At 39.6% G+C, this 18,466-nt stretch overlaps 2 protein-coding genes across 4 annotated transcripts; both read right to left on the bottom strand.

The window, feature by feature from the left end:
- Positions 1-128: 128 nt before the first annotated feature.
- On the bottom strand, positions 129-7,367 carry abhd10a (abhydrolase domain containing 10, depalmitoylase a). Of its 3 annotated transcripts, XM_089129851.1 has the most exons (6): positions 6,935-7,140; positions 5,738-5,921; positions 4,250-4,361; positions 2,262-2,399; positions 337-727; positions 129-268 (listed from the first exon to the last, which is right to left on the bottom strand). In XM_089129851.1, exons 1-5 carry the CDS (start codon positions 7,041-7,043, stop codon positions 386-388), a joined length of 885 nt encoding a protein of 294 aa, XP_088985977.1. In that variant the 5' UTR covers positions 7,044-7,140; the 3' UTR covers positions 129-268; positions 337-385. The 3 variants fall into 3 exon arrangements, with proteins under 3 accessions (XP_088985977.1, XP_039518461.2, XP_088985976.1); XM_039662527.2 differs by lacking the exon at positions 6,935-7,140 and adding an exon at positions 7,227-7,367 and having other exon boundaries at positions 253-727; XM_089129850.1 differs by having other exon boundaries at positions 253-727; positions 6,935-7,139.
- A 5,644-nt stretch (positions 7,368-13,011) lies between these two features.
- On the bottom strand, positions 13,012-14,622 carry gsx1 (GS homeobox 1). The gene is made up of 2 exons (XM_039661829.2): positions 14,025-14,622; positions 13,012-13,913 (listed from the first exon to the last, which is right to left on the bottom strand). Exons 1-2 carry the CDS (start codon positions 14,596-14,598, stop codon positions 13,561-13,563), a joined length of 927 nt encoding a protein of 308 aa, XP_039517763.2. The 5' UTR covers positions 14,599-14,622; the 3' UTR covers positions 13,012-13,560.
- Between the last annotated feature and the right edge of the window lie 3,844 nt (positions 14,623-18,466).

The following is an 18,466-nucleotide window of genomic DNA, read 5'->3' as shown; positions in this document are numbered from 1 at the left end:
TGACCCTCAAATCTCATTAGTGCGTGTGCATTTTCAAACTTTGAACGTTGCATTTGTTTATAAGCTATAGTTTGTGAGCTATAGAAACAGGCAAGATTTTCAGTGAATAATGGTTTAAATGTTGGCCGTTACCTTACACAAAGCTATTGTATGGCTTCAGGAGACTGTTGAAGGAATAGGGCGCACGGGTCAAATAGACTATTCAGAGTATGGCAGCACCTGGTCGCTGTATGCCGTTCCATGCTGGAACAAATAAAGTCCTATTGCTCTGAGAAGAAATGACAATTTTCACTTTTGGTTGACATCCCTTTCAATTACTTAGTTTTCCGTCACTACCTCGATTTTCCTGTGTACACGGCTTTTCCCATCGCAACCGGTCCATCCTTCACCCTAATGTGGTTAATTTGTCGATGAGGTCATCAATAGTGTACACCATGAGCTTAATGTCATCTTTCTCTGACATGCGATGAAGCCCATGCTTGCGAAAAATGACATCCACGTCATTGCTGAGTACCCGCTCCGCGACCTGCATGGAGACGTGCCAGGGTACGTCAGTGTCCTTGAGGCCGTGGATCAGTCGGACGGGGCAGGACACGGGGATGGGGCTCTGGAGTATGCAGTGGTTCTCGGCCTCCTTCAGGAAGTCCATGCTCAGAGTGTAGAAACCCTCTTCATTGTGCTTGGTAGGGAATTTCCAAAAGCCCTGTTCCTCTATCTCCTTCTTTGTCTATTGAAAAAGGGGAAGATATGAATCAGGAGACATATTTTCAGAATCTAATTTTTAAATTGGTCATTTTCTAGTTTCTTATTTCATTTAAAATTGAAAAACAAACCAAGTATGAAGATGAAAATAAACAATATTTACAAGAAAAAAAAAATACGATGAATATTTAAACCTTTGATACAAATGATTTTTGTTGTGTTACATCCTTAAAGGAGTAGTTCACTTTTAAAAATCTTTTGCTGATAATTTACTCACCCCCATGTCATCCAAGATGTCCATGTCTTTCTTTCTTCAGGCGAAAAGAAATTAAGGTTTTTGATGTAAACATTCCAGGATTTTCTCCATATAATGGACTTCAATGGGAACCAAACGGTTCAAGGTCAAAGACACTTTCAGTGCAAACTGTTCAAAGGGCTTTAAACGATTCCAGACGATGAATAAGGGTCTTATCAAGCGAAACGATCACTCATTTATTAAATAAATAATAACAATGTTTAAGTTTTATAAGCTCAGATGGTCACCTTGCTCTGTTCTGTGATGCCCATTCATGACTCTCCTGTTTGAACTCGTTTATCAAAATGAACAAATCCTTTTCCAAGTCAACTCGTTCATTTCGTTCGTTGAATGAACCAAATGACACGAAAAAAGATTTGTTCATTTTGATGGACGAATTTGAACAGGAGAGTCACAAACGCGCATCACAGAACAGAGCAAGGCGAGCATTTGAGTTTACAGTATAAAACTTAAACTTTGTTATTAGGGTATTTATTTAATAAATGAGCGATCGTTTCACTTGATAAGACCCTTATTCATCGACGGGAATCGTTTAAAGCCCTTTGAACAGTTTGCACTGAAAGTGTCTTTTGGACCTTGAACCGTTTGGTTCCCATTGAAGTCTATTATATGGAGCAAATCCTGGAATGTTTATCAAAAACCTTAATTTCTTTTTGACCGAAGAAAGAATGACATGGATAACATGTAGTCAGTCACTATATCATACATGTTCAGTTATCTGGCAGAATATATCTATATAATGAGAACAACTTTATTGGAAATCCGGCTATACGTTGCATTAAAATACAGTATGAGAGCACGGATTACGAGAAAAAAAGATGTAAAGTGTAAAGTAAGACCGAAAGCTTAACGGTGATGGTTAATTAAAGTCAAGTGATCAATGTATAATTTGTTTATAGCCTATGTTTAGCTTTTTACTTCAATCAATTGAGGCTTCAAAATTCATTAGTTGTTAATTTGTAAAAATGATCATGGTGAACGAATAATATGTGTAAGAAGCATATACTTTTCTATGTCTAAGAGCTTATTTATCCAGCAATAATCAAAAAGCCAATAAAAATTATATATATATATTTTTTTTTGTCAAGGGCACCAAGGCTAACTTCACTAACTTCATCACTGCAGCGCTGTATAGTAATAGTGATGCTATTACATCATTAGTGAAACTTACGTTAACTAACAAATTACGTGTATTATTATCATTTATGAATATGTTCTGAAGTTTCAAAGAAGTCTCTCGTACCTCTATTGGTAGGGCGTTGAAGGCGATGACAAAATGATCTGCAGCGGCGGAGATGCCCACTAAAGCAGCCGTCTTCTCTGGCCGTGCAAGAGCGGCTAGCAACATCAGCCACGCACCCATGCTGGAGCCGACCAGGATCTTGAGCAAGTGACACGACAGGGAAATTGACCATTTGTGTGCGAGTTTGAGTAAAAAGGGAGAAAAATAGGAAAAAATACGTCAAGTTCCAAACAATTGTCAGCAGTGTTGGGGAATAGCTAACTACGACATTACTAACTTAAAGGGATACTTCAAGATTTAGCATTAAGCTTTGTATTAGTAGGAAACCTGTAGTATTTTTGAATTAGCGTGCTTTCCACCCTCATATCCCCCTGAGACGAGAGATTTATGTATTTTTTGCCTCCAATCAAGCAAAAATAGTCATTTTGTTTCATCGGAGGATTTTATTTGTCCAGAAGCTAAAGACTACAGTCAGTAGACGGGTCTGTCCCGCATGTCCTCAACCCGCCCATAGAGGGCGATCTCACTCACAGAATGAACACATAGTGTCGGCCATCTTTGTTTGGAAGCTAAGCTAGCAGGCTCTTGTTCTGTGGAGAAAGCTGAAAGCCATCCGCTTTTCACGGACATGTCCGGCCGTCGATGTCCGGGATTCAGCTTTTGCTTTCTGCAGTCGCCATTCATTGTTTACATGCACAGCTTTTGTTTCAATCTAACCGAATTCGTTCCGATTGGTGAATCTGAATGTAGTGTTTACATGAACGCTAAACAAGTGATCGGTTGATGTGCGTTTTAACATTGCTAAGAAAATTCGTGAGAGATACGAGGCCGGCGGTGCGTCTCACAGGTGTCACTCATCGGTAATCACGCCACCGGCCTCGCGCCGTTCTCCCACGGCCCTCACTCGTCCCGCTCGCCACAGTAAACATGATGAACGGCGACTGTAGAACGCAAAAGCCCAATCCCGGACATTTTGGGCGATCTTTCGGGCAGACTCATCACGGAGACTCACTAGTAGCCTAGACTTGTTGTTTAACTACTGCGCTCTGTTACCGGTAGGCGTGGCCTCCTAGGGCAGCGAAGCAAGTGCATTCTGGGAGTTGTTCTCTTTCATCCACATAAGCCAAAAATACATTTTCTGGCTTTTCTCAATCTAGAAAGCTCCAAATTCAAAAATAATTTCACATTTATTCTACATAAATGACCCATTTTAAATGTACATTCATCTTTCCAGAGGTGAAGTATCCCTTTAACTACATTTTTCAGTAGCTTGACAGTAGCTTTCACAACAGTGCAGCTTTTCCAGTAGCTAACTCCCTTTTCCAGCAAGTAAAAGTGTAGCACGACCAAAAGCTACGTTTCACGTTTTTTGACGAGCCTGCAATGCATTGACTGAAGCTTCGTCTTATTAGATGAGAAAAATTGCGCATTAGCGTTCTCTATCGTTTTATCAAGCATCTTGCATCCTTACAGTTCACTACAGAGAATCATATTCTCATGATTAAGGCCATAGAGTGGAGATTTCACATGAATCACTAGTAAAGAAGTGTTTTGCGCCATTGCTTTGGCAAAGCACCTGTCAATCGAAAACAATTATTAATTTATTTGTAATATACGTCTTTGTAAAAAAAATCTAAGTTGTTTTCAATGTAGCTAGTATTTGATAGTAATCAAGTGTGGCTAACTACTTTTTCTGAAGGGTAGCTTGCCCGTAGTTTAACTACTTTAACTTGTGTAGCTTGTCAAACTACAGTTTCAGAGTAGCTTCCCCAACACTGCTTGTCAGAAACTTTTAATAGGGAAAAAACAATGTGAACATGGGATACTGATGACAGAAAAAGTTTATAATAGGGCTGTGATTTCACTTTGGTTATGTGCATAATTTGATTCACTGGTATTCAAGTAACTAAAGGCATATTAGTCAATAAATGATTCCTGGTCAAATTCAATTCATCAAGACTCTCCAATGTGGTAATTAATCCACTCACCTGTGGCCCTTCGACTAATTCATCCAGTGCATAGAGTACGTCCTTCTTCCAGGCACCCATGTTGTAGTTGCCCATTTCCCCTTCAGATGACCCGCAGCCAGAATAGTCAAACCTAAAGGGACACTAGCATAGCGTTAGAGTTAAAATGTCAAGGTGGATAAAGAAAACAGGGCTTGACATTAACTGTTTTGCTCACCGGCCACTGATGCTAGTTGTTTTTAACCACTCAGCATTTTCTCTGGCCACAATTTTGACATCGATACCATGGGGAAAACTGCCATATAGATATTTTTAATACTATATCAGAATTTGGCAGCAGGGATATTAGGCTGCTGTCACTTTAAGACCTGACGCACGGATCCATTATACATGCGTTTTCTTTCACAACTGTGTTTCTCAACTACACTGTGTAACTCTTTTAGTTTATTCTTAGCTAAAAATACTTAGTTCTTTCAGAAATATATGTGCTTATTAATGTATATATACTTCGTTCAAGTAATAAAGTATTCTCGTGAGTGTATAATATGCCATTGAAAATACATACGGGTGTTGGTCGCCATGTTGCCCCTCCATCTTGAATGTACATTAGCTAAAGAGGAATATACCCATTAATTCAAGCTTCGCCTTTCGCGTTTACGTTTGAGTTAACACTCATGGACGAGGTCGAACTGGAAGCCATGTTAATCTTGGACTACATTGGCCACCATAATTGGAATTGAGAGGAACAGAAACTAATATTCACTGGATGGTCATATACCTTTTCACCACTAGATGGGGGTAAAAATCACACAGTGTAGCTTTAAAACAAAACTAACTGTGTTTACGTGAATACTCATCGAAGAGCGACATTGTACCGGTATTTGACTGTTTAAGCACAACAAACAGCGAAAAATATGTGCGACTTTATGTGCGCGCACTTTGGGAGTAAAAAAAAAAAAGGAAGTTGCAGTTTGTCATAAAACAGAAGAGTAACATTTAGTTTTATGTGAAATTCGGTAGCTCGTATGTGTGCAGTCTGGTACAAAACACTCAGGCATGATGGCGTAACGTTACGATTATAACGCAAGACTATAGAAAAAATTACAGACGTTAGCTTCAGTAAAGTTAGCATCATTCATGGAGGATCATGGGTTCACCTTGGGGTTTGCAGTCTTTGTAATTATGTATTTTCGCAGTCTTTTACCTCAACAGTTTTACATCAAACTGCGACTTTCTTGACTTTAAAATCTATCTTTTAAATTGACAAACTTCATGTGTAATTCAAACGAGATCAAAATATTTGTTGTCTCTCGCCATTGACTACCATTCAATATTTTTTCCAAATAAGGTCCCATGGTGGTTGACCGAGAAGGGGACAGACTTATGCATGCGTATAGTGTTTCTTTCCAAAGTGACATCGCCATCTACTGGCCTGGCAGCAGAATGTACGTTTTTAAAACTTATCTTTTTTATTTTTACTTGATATAATTCTACTAAATAGTGAGGCACCTGAGGTATGAGTGACCCAAAGACTTGCAGAACTCCTCTAATGCTTCTGCTTTCTGTCCACCCATGTTTGAGGCAAAACCAGGCAAGAAAACCACTCCAGGACTCTTCCCTTTCAGTTTTCTGTAGGCCAGCTTCGGCAGATCAGGTCGTGTAGCATACTGAATTGTGCTCTTGTGTCGAACACCTAAAACAAAGCAAAAAAGCTATTTTATTCAAATACAATTTAAAGCCGGAGAGCTAAGCATATGTAAAATAAGGTATTACAATATGGGGTTCCATTTGTGCCAAAAATGAGTCGACTGCTTTGTGCTTTGTACTACACATTTGTCCTTGTCAACAGTCATTGTCTAGTTGTTTGTAAAACTGGTATATGTTGATGTGTGTTTTCTCTGTTTACGTCGATTTGATCTGTCGTTCTTACTGTATTGATTCTAATTTTTCAGGAAAAATAGTATATGTTGATGTGTTTGTTGTGTATTCTGTACTTGAACTGTATGGGGTTCCATTTGTGCCGAAATTATGTCGACATGTTGTCTGTCTATGCTATGTGTTGTCTTCCATGTCTATGTGTCTGTTCACTGTCTATGTTCATGTTGTCTGTCTATGCTGTGTCGTCTTCCATGTCTATGTGTCTGTTCACTGTCTATGTTCATGTTGTCTGTCTATGCTATGTGTCGTCTTTCATGTCTATGTGTCTGTTCACTGTCTTTGATTGCCCACGACTCAACTTTTGTCTTTATGCACTCAACTTACTCCTGTCATCTGTCCTTGTCGTTTGACTGTGTCGTCTTGACAACATGAACATACAGTGAACAGACACATAGACACGGAAGACGACACATAGCATAGACAGACAACATGTCGACATAATTTCGGCACAAATGGAACCCCATACAGTTCAAGTACAGAATACACAACAAACACATCAACATATACTATTTTTCCTGAAAAATGAGGATCAATACAGTAAGAACGACAGATTAAATCGACGTAAACAGAGAAAACACACATCAACATATACCAGTTTTACAAACAACTAGACAATGACTGTTGACAAGGACAAATGTGTAGTACAAAGCACAAAGCAGTCGACTCATTTTTGGTACAAATGGAACCCCATATTACAAAACACAATTAATTTTCTTCCTAGCAAAACTTTCTCTCTTTATTACTAAAGCAACAACAAAACGATTTAACTTGATAACTGTAGTTGTTGGTGTCGCTTCGACAGGAGAGTAAACACGAATGATTTCTCCTCCGGTGTGTCAGCTGCCATCTCAATCGCAGGTTTGCATGTTATCTCCATTTTAGCAGAGTTCAAGCTTCAATTACGAAATACGAATTCGAAAACGATGAGTTACGTCAAGACATCACACTGTTCTCGCCTGTGGATTACAGAACATGCTGGCCACACCTCCAACATTCACGCCCCCTGGCCGCAACACATCGAAGTTCTTGCATTATTATGTTTCCTAAGGACTCTGCTTACCCGTAGAAACGTGCGGGAGAATGGTGGATTTCCGGACGTTTATTTTAAGAACATTTGAGCAATGTCTAAGCACAGTTGACGCCATACTGCCCCGCTCTCTGCGGAGACACAAGAATCCAGTCTGATAGTGTCCTGAAGGAGACGGAGATTCGAGTGCACATCACTGCCCCCTGCTGTCGTGGAGCATCTCTCTCTCTCTCTCTCTCTCACTCTCTCTCTATCTCTCTCTCTCTCTCTCTCACACACACACACACACACACACACACACATAGTTCTTAGTTACCAGTATGTGAGATAAAATAAGTATGTCCCAAAGCTTGTCTACTCTTCTGCTACACACTCAAGAGTATGCAATTTTCGTCACAAAAGGAGTACATACTTTTAGGGCGTAGTAAGTAGGCGAATTGTGACAGCAACAATTACAAAAAGCTATTATGTTTAAGGGAAAGTTCACCCCAAAATGAAAAATCTGTCATCATTTACTCACCCTAAAGTTATTCCAAACGTGTAAGAATGTCTTTGTTCTGCTGAACACAAATTTATATATATATATATATTTATATATATATATATATATATATATATATATATATATATATATATATATATACACATTATATATGGTCAGATATTTGGTTACTGATATTCTTCATATATATATATATATATATATATATATATATATATATAAGGGTTGGAACAACTTGAGGGTGAGTAAATGACGACAGAAATAGACAAATCTATGTAGCCTATTTATGTAACTGACTCAACATAGATTGTGATTGATGTCTTACGATAGATAGATAGATAGATAGATAGATAGATAGATAGATAGATAGATAGATAGATAGATAGATAGATAGATAGATAGATAGATAGATAGATAGATAGATAGATAGATAGATGGATGGATGGATGGATGGATGGATGGATGGATGGATGGATGGATGGATGGATGGATGGATGTAATTTGTGTATTCTCCATCAGGTGTCGCTGTAACTCCACTGTAAAACAAACGCTTATCTCAGCCTGTAGCAGAGAGACTGGTCCCTGGAGAAAGTAATATAGTAAGTCCAGGTAATTAATTCACCTTATTTTCCTATTAGAAATAAAGTTTTTGGCAGATACATTTAAGCTATAAATATAAGTATCAATGGGGCTCAAAACTTGCTTTACCTTCCATTGAAGTTAGAAGTTAGTCATTCTCTCTAAATATATGAAGTAGCCTAACTTTAAATGTATGTCTATATAGAAACACTTCATTTATATTTCTGAATGCAAGTGAAGATAAAATTATTTAGAACCTTGTGGTTTTATGAATGGACAGCAGGAGAGAAAGACAGACTTTTTTTGTTGTCACGGTAGGCTAATCATATTTTCCGCTAAGGTTACAGTTATTCTAAAGTAACCTACAATAAAACTGTGTAAACTTCCTGTCATAAAAAATAGCCCAGATAAGATAAAATGACGTAGGCTATAGCCTAGGTTACAATGGGTTAGTCTGAAGAATAGTCTATAAGTTAGGTGTCCTCGTAATCGAGAGAGACTCTTCTGAAGTGGCTAACCGTGGCGCTCTACAATTCTAAATATACATTTTGTCATTAAAAATGTGGTTGCTAGGATTTAGTGGATGATATCTAACTATAGGTCGGCTATCAAAAGCTCTTGAAAGTGACACGAGCAACATTAATTGTGTTCCCATGCCTCGCTAATACACTGCACCCTCAGAAGTGTTTGTGAGATGATTTGTTCAACTAAATGACAGAATCCGCTTCAAACTGAAATAATGCTGCTTAAAAAAAAAAAAAAAAAAAAAAAAAAAAAAAAAATAGGCCTACAGCTTCGACCCCCTCCTCCTCTTCGCTTTTGCGCGTGCACGCCCCCTCATTTCCAGAACGATTCCTTGTTATGACATCCCGGTAAAAGACAGCCACAGAGGTCTCTCACCTCGACGCTAAATTCAATCTAATGAATGCAGACCCCAGCGCTCTTGTCGCTGAAAAGAGGCCAACAATTTAGCAATTTCTGCTGCTTGTGACAGGGCTCATGACTAATTCCCATATTTAAATGTGAACAGGCAAAGCTGGCCCATTTGACGGCAGCCAAGCGCATTTTATCAGGTCAGAAAGACATCAATGGCACCGGGGGTAGGAGGTGGCTGGAACTGTTTAACTGTGCAAAATTCAATCAAAAAGAGAATTTAGAAGGCTGTGAAAGTTTGGAAGGCGCCGCTGAAAACATACAGGCGGATACGCGAGTGTTTTTTCCTCAGCATTATTGTGTGTCTTGTCTCTTTATATCAGTTTACAAGAGTTAACACTTGAAAGCGCAGTTCTAAGTCAGCCCTGTTCATTATTTGTCGACCTCTTGACATCGCAGGTGCAGATTCTCTCTCTCTCTCCCTCTAGCACTGGAGTGATTCAGTTCTGCATGAACAACATCAACTGCAGCGTGATACTGAGTAAAACGCACACTGAAGTAAACTTTAAAATGCTCATGTCTGTGAGGCCATATTGTGCTGGGAAAGATGTTTAGTTTCTGCACGCGCAAACTAGAATGCCTAACAAAGATGCTCCTAAACTCAGATTTAATCAAGTTTAGAATAAAAATGATGTACAGCCACCAAGATATCAAGACATAATTTATGCCTATTTGTTCTCAATCGCTTATTTCAGAGAGATATCATAGTGCAAAAGTAAAACCATGCGAGTTTCCACGGAGAAAAAAAGTGAGTTTAATTGCTGAAAAATTGACTATGAAAAATAACAAAAAACATTGAAATGTTTCTGTTTATCTGTAAACAAAACGCATCCAGAACCCGCCAGATTTCCAGAAGGAAAAGAGTCTCTTTAACATTTTTAAAGCATTTCACAGCTAAATAACGGATTATAATTCAAATTAAGAGTTCTGTTTCACTTCTTCACTTCATAAGATTTCGAGTCTCGTACAAAAAAAAAAATCTAGGCTATATATATTTTTTATACGAAGATAAACAAAAGTTGCTTGGGGATTAAATTTACATTTATTAACGCTATCATAGTATACTTTTTAATTATTATTATCGTATTATATTTAACTTCACCTATAGCTACGCTGTGCTTTAAGAGAAAGTCTGAGAAAATATCCAGTTTAAACCTCGTTTAAAGTTTGTAGACGCGCTGCGAGCCACGCGATTCCCAAGAAGCTCTCATTGAGAGGCCACGTGTCCGTTTCCAAAGCCTCTCCAACTTAACCACCTCCATTGTACGTCTAACCCAGATCGGCAGCGTCCCTCCACATAAAGGGATTTGCAATTTCAAGATATTCCAGCTTAAATGTTTTTGACAGTTCCCTCGCTTTTGCCTCAGCCTGCTTATTTTCACTGTGCCAAATGGGTCACCTTGGGTAGCTGTCTGCGCGCAAAGGGCTTTTGCGCGCATTCAGTCCGAATTTTTTCCAACTTTCCTTGACAGGGAAACCAGCTGCTGGTCGTGAAAAGACGGCTTATTAATTGTCCTTTGTCATGCAGAATTGCTTGATTTCTAAAGAAACATACAAAGGCTCTTTTTCAGGATTCAAGTATTTTGTTTCGTGCGCATTTTCAACTCATCGAATCAGCTGCAGCGCCTCACCGTCTACCAGACTCAGGTACTGACGGCCTGCCTCTTTTGTCCGCTTTTAATGCTCTTGTAAATCGGGCAGACTGATTTGTTACAAGCTGCTCTTTTAATCTGATAGATAAGAGACAAGTCTAAGAAAAGCCGTAAATGAAAAATTAGTTGGAAGAAAGACAAGGGCGAGTCTGCTAGATGGGGGTCTGTTGACTCAAGCGGCCCTCGAGCGTCAGGCAAGCCCCTCTCAGCAGCCCCTGTCAGGGTCACGTCAACAATTCGCCTTTCTTCCCCTAAAAAGACACTGTAGCCTTTTTTTTTGCTTCAATGAATTGATCGGCGCAAAATTAAGAATAAATAAATTGAGAATTTTGAGCAGCATGGAGGCTTTAAACTCCCCCAGGGCGCACGTACCCCCGGGCTATTGAGCGGATAAAGGGCGCTTTCGCAGAGGACGCACGGTGCAAAATGAGACTGTATGGTGTAATTAACAAAATGGCCTAATCCTATATCTTCACAAATGCAAATATTAGAGTTTTGTTAAAAATGTTTAAGTGAACAATTAAAGGAGAGTTTTCAAAGAGCGATCCCGAACACACACAATGACTGGAATAATTTAGTAAATGTGCCCCGATCTTACCAGAGCCTTTTGTTGACACCGATAGCTGATGATAAATTCCCAGCAAAGGAAATAACATTTAAAACCAATTCAATTATTTAAATGAAGATTTAAAGCGCCATGGTATAATGGAGCAGGGCGCGTCGAGTCCAGCATCCAAGAAAACGCAATCTGAGCTCCGGTTCTGAGCTCATTCGTGGTGCGCGTGAACAAGATGAAAAATAGAAATGCATGGGAAATTGCCCTTTTTTACGTAGGCCTAAATAAAATAATGTGTGATTTATTTATTTATTTATTTATTTTTCACAGAACGCAAGCCTGCATGTCAGTCATGAATTATTAAGGATATTAGTTTCTGATGTCGACACGAACGATCATTATTTTTTTAAGCGAATTTTATTAAAAACATAACCAATTATATTATAGTTATGAGTTTTGAAACGAAATGGGCGCAATCATAATCACCCTCACCCTCATCATCACCAAGTGTCCGCTTAGACCCCTTTAAATAAATTTAAATACAAACATCGATTCATCTGTCTCGTTGACTCGCATATTTTATTCATTTGCGCATTATTGTCTGTGTATTAATACACTACTTTGGGTTTTATTAACCCGCTCTCACGAGACTGTTAAGAACCGTGCGCTAAAGGGCTCAGTGTTTAACGGAGAGGCCCCGCGCCTGGGGGACACCAGGCGCTTTCAGCTGCGTCCCCAGGGAATGCCACAGGGAACCCGATGAATGCGCGTCTCTTTGGACTTCTTGACGGAGATCGATCCCGATGCACTTGAGTTGTAAATAGAGGAGCGCGGTGATCCGGTGATTTAGATAAGCGCACAGACTCTCCGCGCGCCCAAACTCTCACAACGATATAGTGTTTTAAAAGGTCTAAATCTTTTATCAGTTGTTATCTTTACTTAAACACAGTCATCTATTACATGCGGCCACAGGCACCCATATTTCTTCCTTTTAAAGACTTTATAAATGTTTTTTTGTGTGTGTATTTGTTGGGTTGCGTTTAAACACGCGCGATTGAGTATTAAATTACGCCTTGAGGTTTACTTAATTGGCGAAGACTTTATATGTAAATATATATAAAATACATTCATTTAAAATTGCGGAACATTACAACCCTTCTTTGCGCACGCTTTATGCACTCTTTTCCTTAAATAATCACCATAGTCCCAGCGCATTTATAAAGTGTCACATATTCTTGCAGTCATGATTAAGCATATGTGTTTTATTTGTTAGTTTGTTTGTTTTTTGTTTTGTTTTTTTTTGGGGGGGGGACAAAACTGATTACAGTCAATATTGCACGAAGATGCGCACAACTTCCAGTGTGAAGTCACACGCGTAAGAGAAAGTTTTCTGTCTGACGCTAAATTATTAAAAATGAGAGATTTTACGCATGCATTGCTAAAAGCCAACACAGCCTTATAAATTGTATTCTTAGAAGGATCGGTCTTATTAGGAAGAAGAAAAATAGAGAAAGTCATGTGTGGCGTTTGTTGCTTTCAATATGACAGGTTCAATTTAATATGCTTGCAAAAACAACTGATACGAGACAAATCGTGTCACTAAGAAATATTCTTTATTTTCAGCATTAATGTTTTTTTTAAATAAATAAATATTCTCATTACAATAACAAATTCTGTCACTGAAGTGACGTACACATCAGATACATCCCACATTTCCATTCTGTCCCCCAAAAAATGTGCTTAAAGCTACCCTGTACTCACCATCCACACAAACAAAGCAACAGTTCTGAATATCTTCTAAAAAATAAAAATAATACAAATACAAATGAAAAAGTCAGTCGAATCAGCTTTGTTCATGTTGGACTGATTTTAAAATCTTTTGGTGACTGGAAATGTATTTGGATGCGGACCTACGGGCTTAAGTTGTTTTCAGAAAAAAACTACAAACATTGAACATGTATACAAATATACAACATTAAAGGGATTCACAGACCCCGAACATATATAAAGTTTTTTCTTCTTTCTCGCTATTTACAGGTGACGGCGCGCGCGTCGCTTTTTGGCTGCATTCGGGATCCCACTGGAGTCAGTGGCGCACAGAGTCTGTTGAGGTGGTGTGTATGAGGAGCAATGCGCAAAGAGAGTTCACGGGCTGACGGACAGATCCGCGTCCTCTTTTTCTGATGTCGGGGGTGACATGGGAAGGTCATCCTCTTCCTCGGAGCACCGGGCGGAGGACAGGGACGACGAGCACTTGCAGTTGTGCGCGCCCGTCCTGTGGGATCCGCTCTTGCCTTCTTTTTTGTGCTTGACGCGGCGGTTCTGGAACCAAATCTTGACTTGCTTCTCGGACAGATTGAGGTAAGTTGCGATCTCTATGCGCCGAAGTCTCGAAAGGTACATGTTAGAGGTGAACTCCCTTTCCAACTCCAAGAGTTGCGTGCTGGTGAACGCGGTGCGCATGCGCTTGCTGCTCTGAAGTTGACTGCTGTTATTCTCTGTTGGAAAGACAAAAAGAGAGAGAGAGTTATGATGATGCGAGTGACTTTAAAACAGAAAAGTGTGACAAAAGTTGACTTCTGTCGACGCGTCTGACACACCCGACTTACCTATGGAGATGCAGTGGAACTGTCGTGGGTCTGGAACCGGATAAGTGGCTTGGTATAACCCCGAGCCGCTGAGGTTCACGCCGCTGGAGGTGGAGTGCTGTCTGGAGAGCGCGCTGTGACAGTATTGGGAGCTGAAGGCAGGAAAGGAAGCCTTGATGAGCGGCAGCGCCGGAGGAGACGAGTGGAGCTGAGATGTGACGCACAGCGGGCAAAAGCACAGCAGACCCGCTTTTCGAGAGTGGCAGGAGCCCGCGGAGAGACCGTGGAGTGGATGCGACGGGTGCATCGCGTAAGGGAACAACGGCGGGCTGTTCTCGGTTCCTTTTTCGCCGTTCTCCCTCAAAATCAAGGAATCCACAAGGAAAGATCTAGGCATCTCGGCAGCCCCGTGTCTCTTCACCTGATATCTGAGAGTTTGTAAAAGTTTCTCTTTGTCAGTCTCGTACCTAAGGCTGGATGGCTGAATGGTGCTGAGGAGAAAGTGTTCCTGCTTAAATAGTTGGAGAGCCAGTGCGCCCATGTGACGGTTACGCCGAGAGCTCTCAATAGGGTTTTGTGCCTTTTCTCTCGGCATTCACTCTGCACGCTTCCCTATTATTTCACTTGTTAACTAAATGAACTGCATAATGTAGTCTATTCTTGTCAGCCCCACCCACACTGCAAGAGGCGGTACTGCCCCTTCTCCCTTTTAAAAAATACCCACGTTTCATACTATTACTCTTTAGTGTCGTTTTAAACTTTATTTTCTTTCTCACGCGATCACATGGACACTATTGCTCTTTTAATTAATTTCATTCAAAGAGGCTCGTCATTTGTTCAGCGTGAACTCATTAGACATTCGGTGCAAATGACGTGCGTCACTCACGAGGCGCATCGGCCCGGATCCACCTGCAACTCAGCCCATCATTACGTATTAGAACTACAATTATAGGACTGTTTCTGAGAGAGGGGTATTCTAAAAAAAATAGATTGCAATATTTGTTGTCTATTATACTGAATTAACAGTTGTGGATACAATAATTCTGTTTTTTTTTTTTTTTTGAAAGGGACTTTTCCTTCACGAACCAAAAATTCGAACTCAGATGTCGATCGTTTGCTACACTCTTAGAAGAAATGCTTCTATTTAGAACCAGAAATGGTTCCATCCCCCGTTTCATATATGGAACTCCAAAATGGTTCTATATAGAACCCAGAGGAACCCTTTTTTAGAGTGTATAGAACCTTTTAGTGGTTCCAAATACGTAGCGCTGATACATCCTTTTAAGGTTCTATATAGAACCTTTTCTTCTTTGTACATTCATTTAGGATATATTTTACACTTATTTTGATCTATGCCCGTTGCCCCGTTCTCAATAGCCTATTTTACCTTTACAGGTAGCCTATAGTTTTATTTAACGAAGATACTAAATAGCTAAATTGATACTGGTTTAGTGAAACGTTATATTTGGATAATATTCGATACATCCTCTGTTTTGGATGCACACAAACGAACAGAACAATTTCGAGTAACTATTTCTAAAACCATCATTTTTACAACAAGAACTTTTGAAATATAAGTTCTAAGGCAAATGTAGACTATCATTTCCAGTCTCTCTCTTCCAGAGAGAGAGAGAGAGAGAGAGAGAGAGAGAGAGAGAGAGAGAGAGCCGCGTCGCGTCGCGTCACAACCTCAAAGCGATGAGGTTAAAAAACAGTGATTAATTCCTGCGCGCGGGCCCCCGCAGAGTCCGGGAAGGAATATATAAAAATAACCAGGTTTTCACTCTCCCAGCCCTTATTGAATGTCATTGTGGAGAGTTTTCAATGCGAGAGAGAAAGGCTCGAATTAAAGTGTGTGACAGCGGCGGACAAAGTGGCACAAAGCCGACTCTGTCAGTGAGGGCCCGAATGCACGGCGAGTGAAAGCCCCTGCCCGCCGCGCCCTGATTGAATTAAGTAATAGGAAAACAGTTTCTTTCACTTTAGGTTTGCTAAACAAGATGTTCAAAGGAAAGGGGGATACTAATGTGTGAGTAAACATCGAAACGTGGATTCAACCTTCTAATTGGAATAGTTTTTAAACTTCGAAATCGTTACTAAATGCACGGACAACCAAAGACAACACATTATAGACTCTCTCTGAATAACAGACATAAAAAGGAAAGAGATACATCAGTAGACTAGCTTAATTTAATTTCAGTGAGACAACATTCTCAAGACAACAGAGATGCTATATGTTTACCCCATGTTGGGCTATAAACACATTATAAATTTAATGGATTTTTAGTCACTTTAATTCTTCCAGGGAGAGTAAAAGGCGCATTGAAGTGGCTTGGAAAAAGCTGTATTATTCAATAATTTCCACTAAAACAGGGGTATCGAACAGCTCCTCACACTTTAAAAAAAAATAGTGTGCATCACAGCTCAGAGCCGTTGAGCTCTGTAAAGCCGCAGTTTCCTCCTAATAGTTTGTATTTCCGCATATTGCTTTAAAACATGGCATTCTGTGTCGGTTCCAGTGACACTAACGATAGTGTGCGTTTACAAGTGGCCGATTAAGTAGCCGGCTTCAGCGTGTAGGGGCGGGGCTTCATATTCTAGAGTGCATTTGATTGGACAGAAAATCTGATGAGAAGCTGAAGCGCAGAGTGATGTCTTCAAAATCATTGATCCATATTGGCGGGAGTGAGAGACTAAGTTTTTAATGCTTCAAGGAGTACTTCACTTTAAAAAAAAAACTTTTGCTGATAATTTACTCACCCCGAAGTCATCCAAGATGTCCATGTCTTTCTTTCTTCAGTCAAAAAGAAATTAAGGTTTTTGATGTATTCCAGGATTTTTCTCTAGCTGGTAACCAAACGGTTCAAGATCCTAAAGCCAGTTTCAGTGTAAACTCCAAACTATTCAAATGGCTTTAAACGACACCGGACGATGAATAAGGCTCTTATCAAGCGAAACGATCGCTCATTTAATAAATAAATAACAAAGTTTAAGTTTTATAAGCTCAAATGCTTGCCTTGCTCTGTTCTGTGTAACTCTCCTGTTCGAACTCAAAATGAACAAATATTTTTCCGAGTCAATTCGTTCATTTCATTCGTTGAATCAACCAAATGACTCGCAAAAAGATTCGTTCATTTTGATGCATGAGTTTGAACAGGAGAGTCTCACAAAACAGAGCAAGGTGAGCATTTGAACTTATAAAACTTAAACATTGTTATTTATTTATTTATTAAATGACCGATCATTTCGCTTGATAAGACTTTTATTCATCGCCTGAAATTGTTTAAAGTCCTTTGAACACAGTTTGCACTGAAACTCTCATTTGGACCTTGAACCGTTTGGTTCCCATTGAAGTCCATTAAACGGAGAAAATCCTGGAATGTTTTCATCAAAAACCTTAATTTCTTTTCGACTGAAGAAAGAAAGACATGGACATCTTGGATGACATGGGGGTGAGTAAATTATCAGCAAAAGTTTTTGAAAAAGTGAACAAACTCCTTTAAATCTTCTAAATGCAAATTTTGTCATTGTTTTGGAGCACACTTTATAGATAACAGCAAGGCCAACATACACTCTTAGAAGAAAAGGTTCTATATGGAACCTTAAAAGGTTCTATCAGCGCTACATATTTGGAACCCCTAAAAGGTTCTATACACTCTTTAAAAAAGGGTTTCTCTGGGTTCTATATACCCTACTTGGCAAATAGAACCTTTTACCAAAAAAAAAAAAATGGTTCTATATAGAACCATAAATTAATTTCGGTGTTCCATATATGAAGCGGGGGATGGAACCATTTCTGGTTCTAAATAGAAGCATTTCTTCTAAGAGTGTATTCATACTAAAAGCCAAAAACTTCCATTTTGATTTCATGGGGACTTTAATGCTAGTTTACTTTGGAACTCTAAAATATTACAAAAATAATCTGATCGACAGGTTTGCAAACCAGGCTTGCAGTGAAAGCTTCGTTCATCTCTAAATGCACTGGATGATGATGGAGGCAGTGCCGTTTACTGGACCGTATCAGAGGTGACCTAAACATCCGTCTAACATTGCTAATATCAATCCGGGTACCACTGATGGTTCTTGACAAATGCAACAATTATTCTTTCCCTCTTACCGTATCCTATATCCTCGGAACCGAGCCGGCTCGCTTAATAGAAAGCTCTTGTATTCAGAACCGCCGGGAGCCTAATGGTAATGGACTGTATAGGCCCAGCCATTTGTTTTATTTTCTGGAAAATGACGAGGGACCCTCGTCTATCGCCCCCTCCCGCCAATCCTCACTCCACTGGAATCACCACTCGACACACATAAGGGCTATAATTTGGTTGGAACTTTGCAGCACCATAATAGTAGGTCTTTGCCGGACAAATTAGGAGCAATTAAACCCTTAAACAAGCAGCAGGTACAGAGTCACACGGACAAGAGCCTGCTATCGGATAGGGAGTGAAAGAGGCATGGTG

Source organism: Pimephales promelas, chromosome 4 (assembly GCF_988280905.1).
Source record: "Pimephales promelas chromosome 4, fPimPro1.hap1.1, whole genome shotgun sequence".
NCBI lineage: Eukaryota > Metazoa > Chordata > Actinopteri > Cypriniformes > Leuciscidae > Pimephales > Pimephales promelas.
The sequence above is the reverse complement of the archived record's forward strand: the minus strand, read 5'-3'. Positions and strand labels throughout refer to the sequence as shown.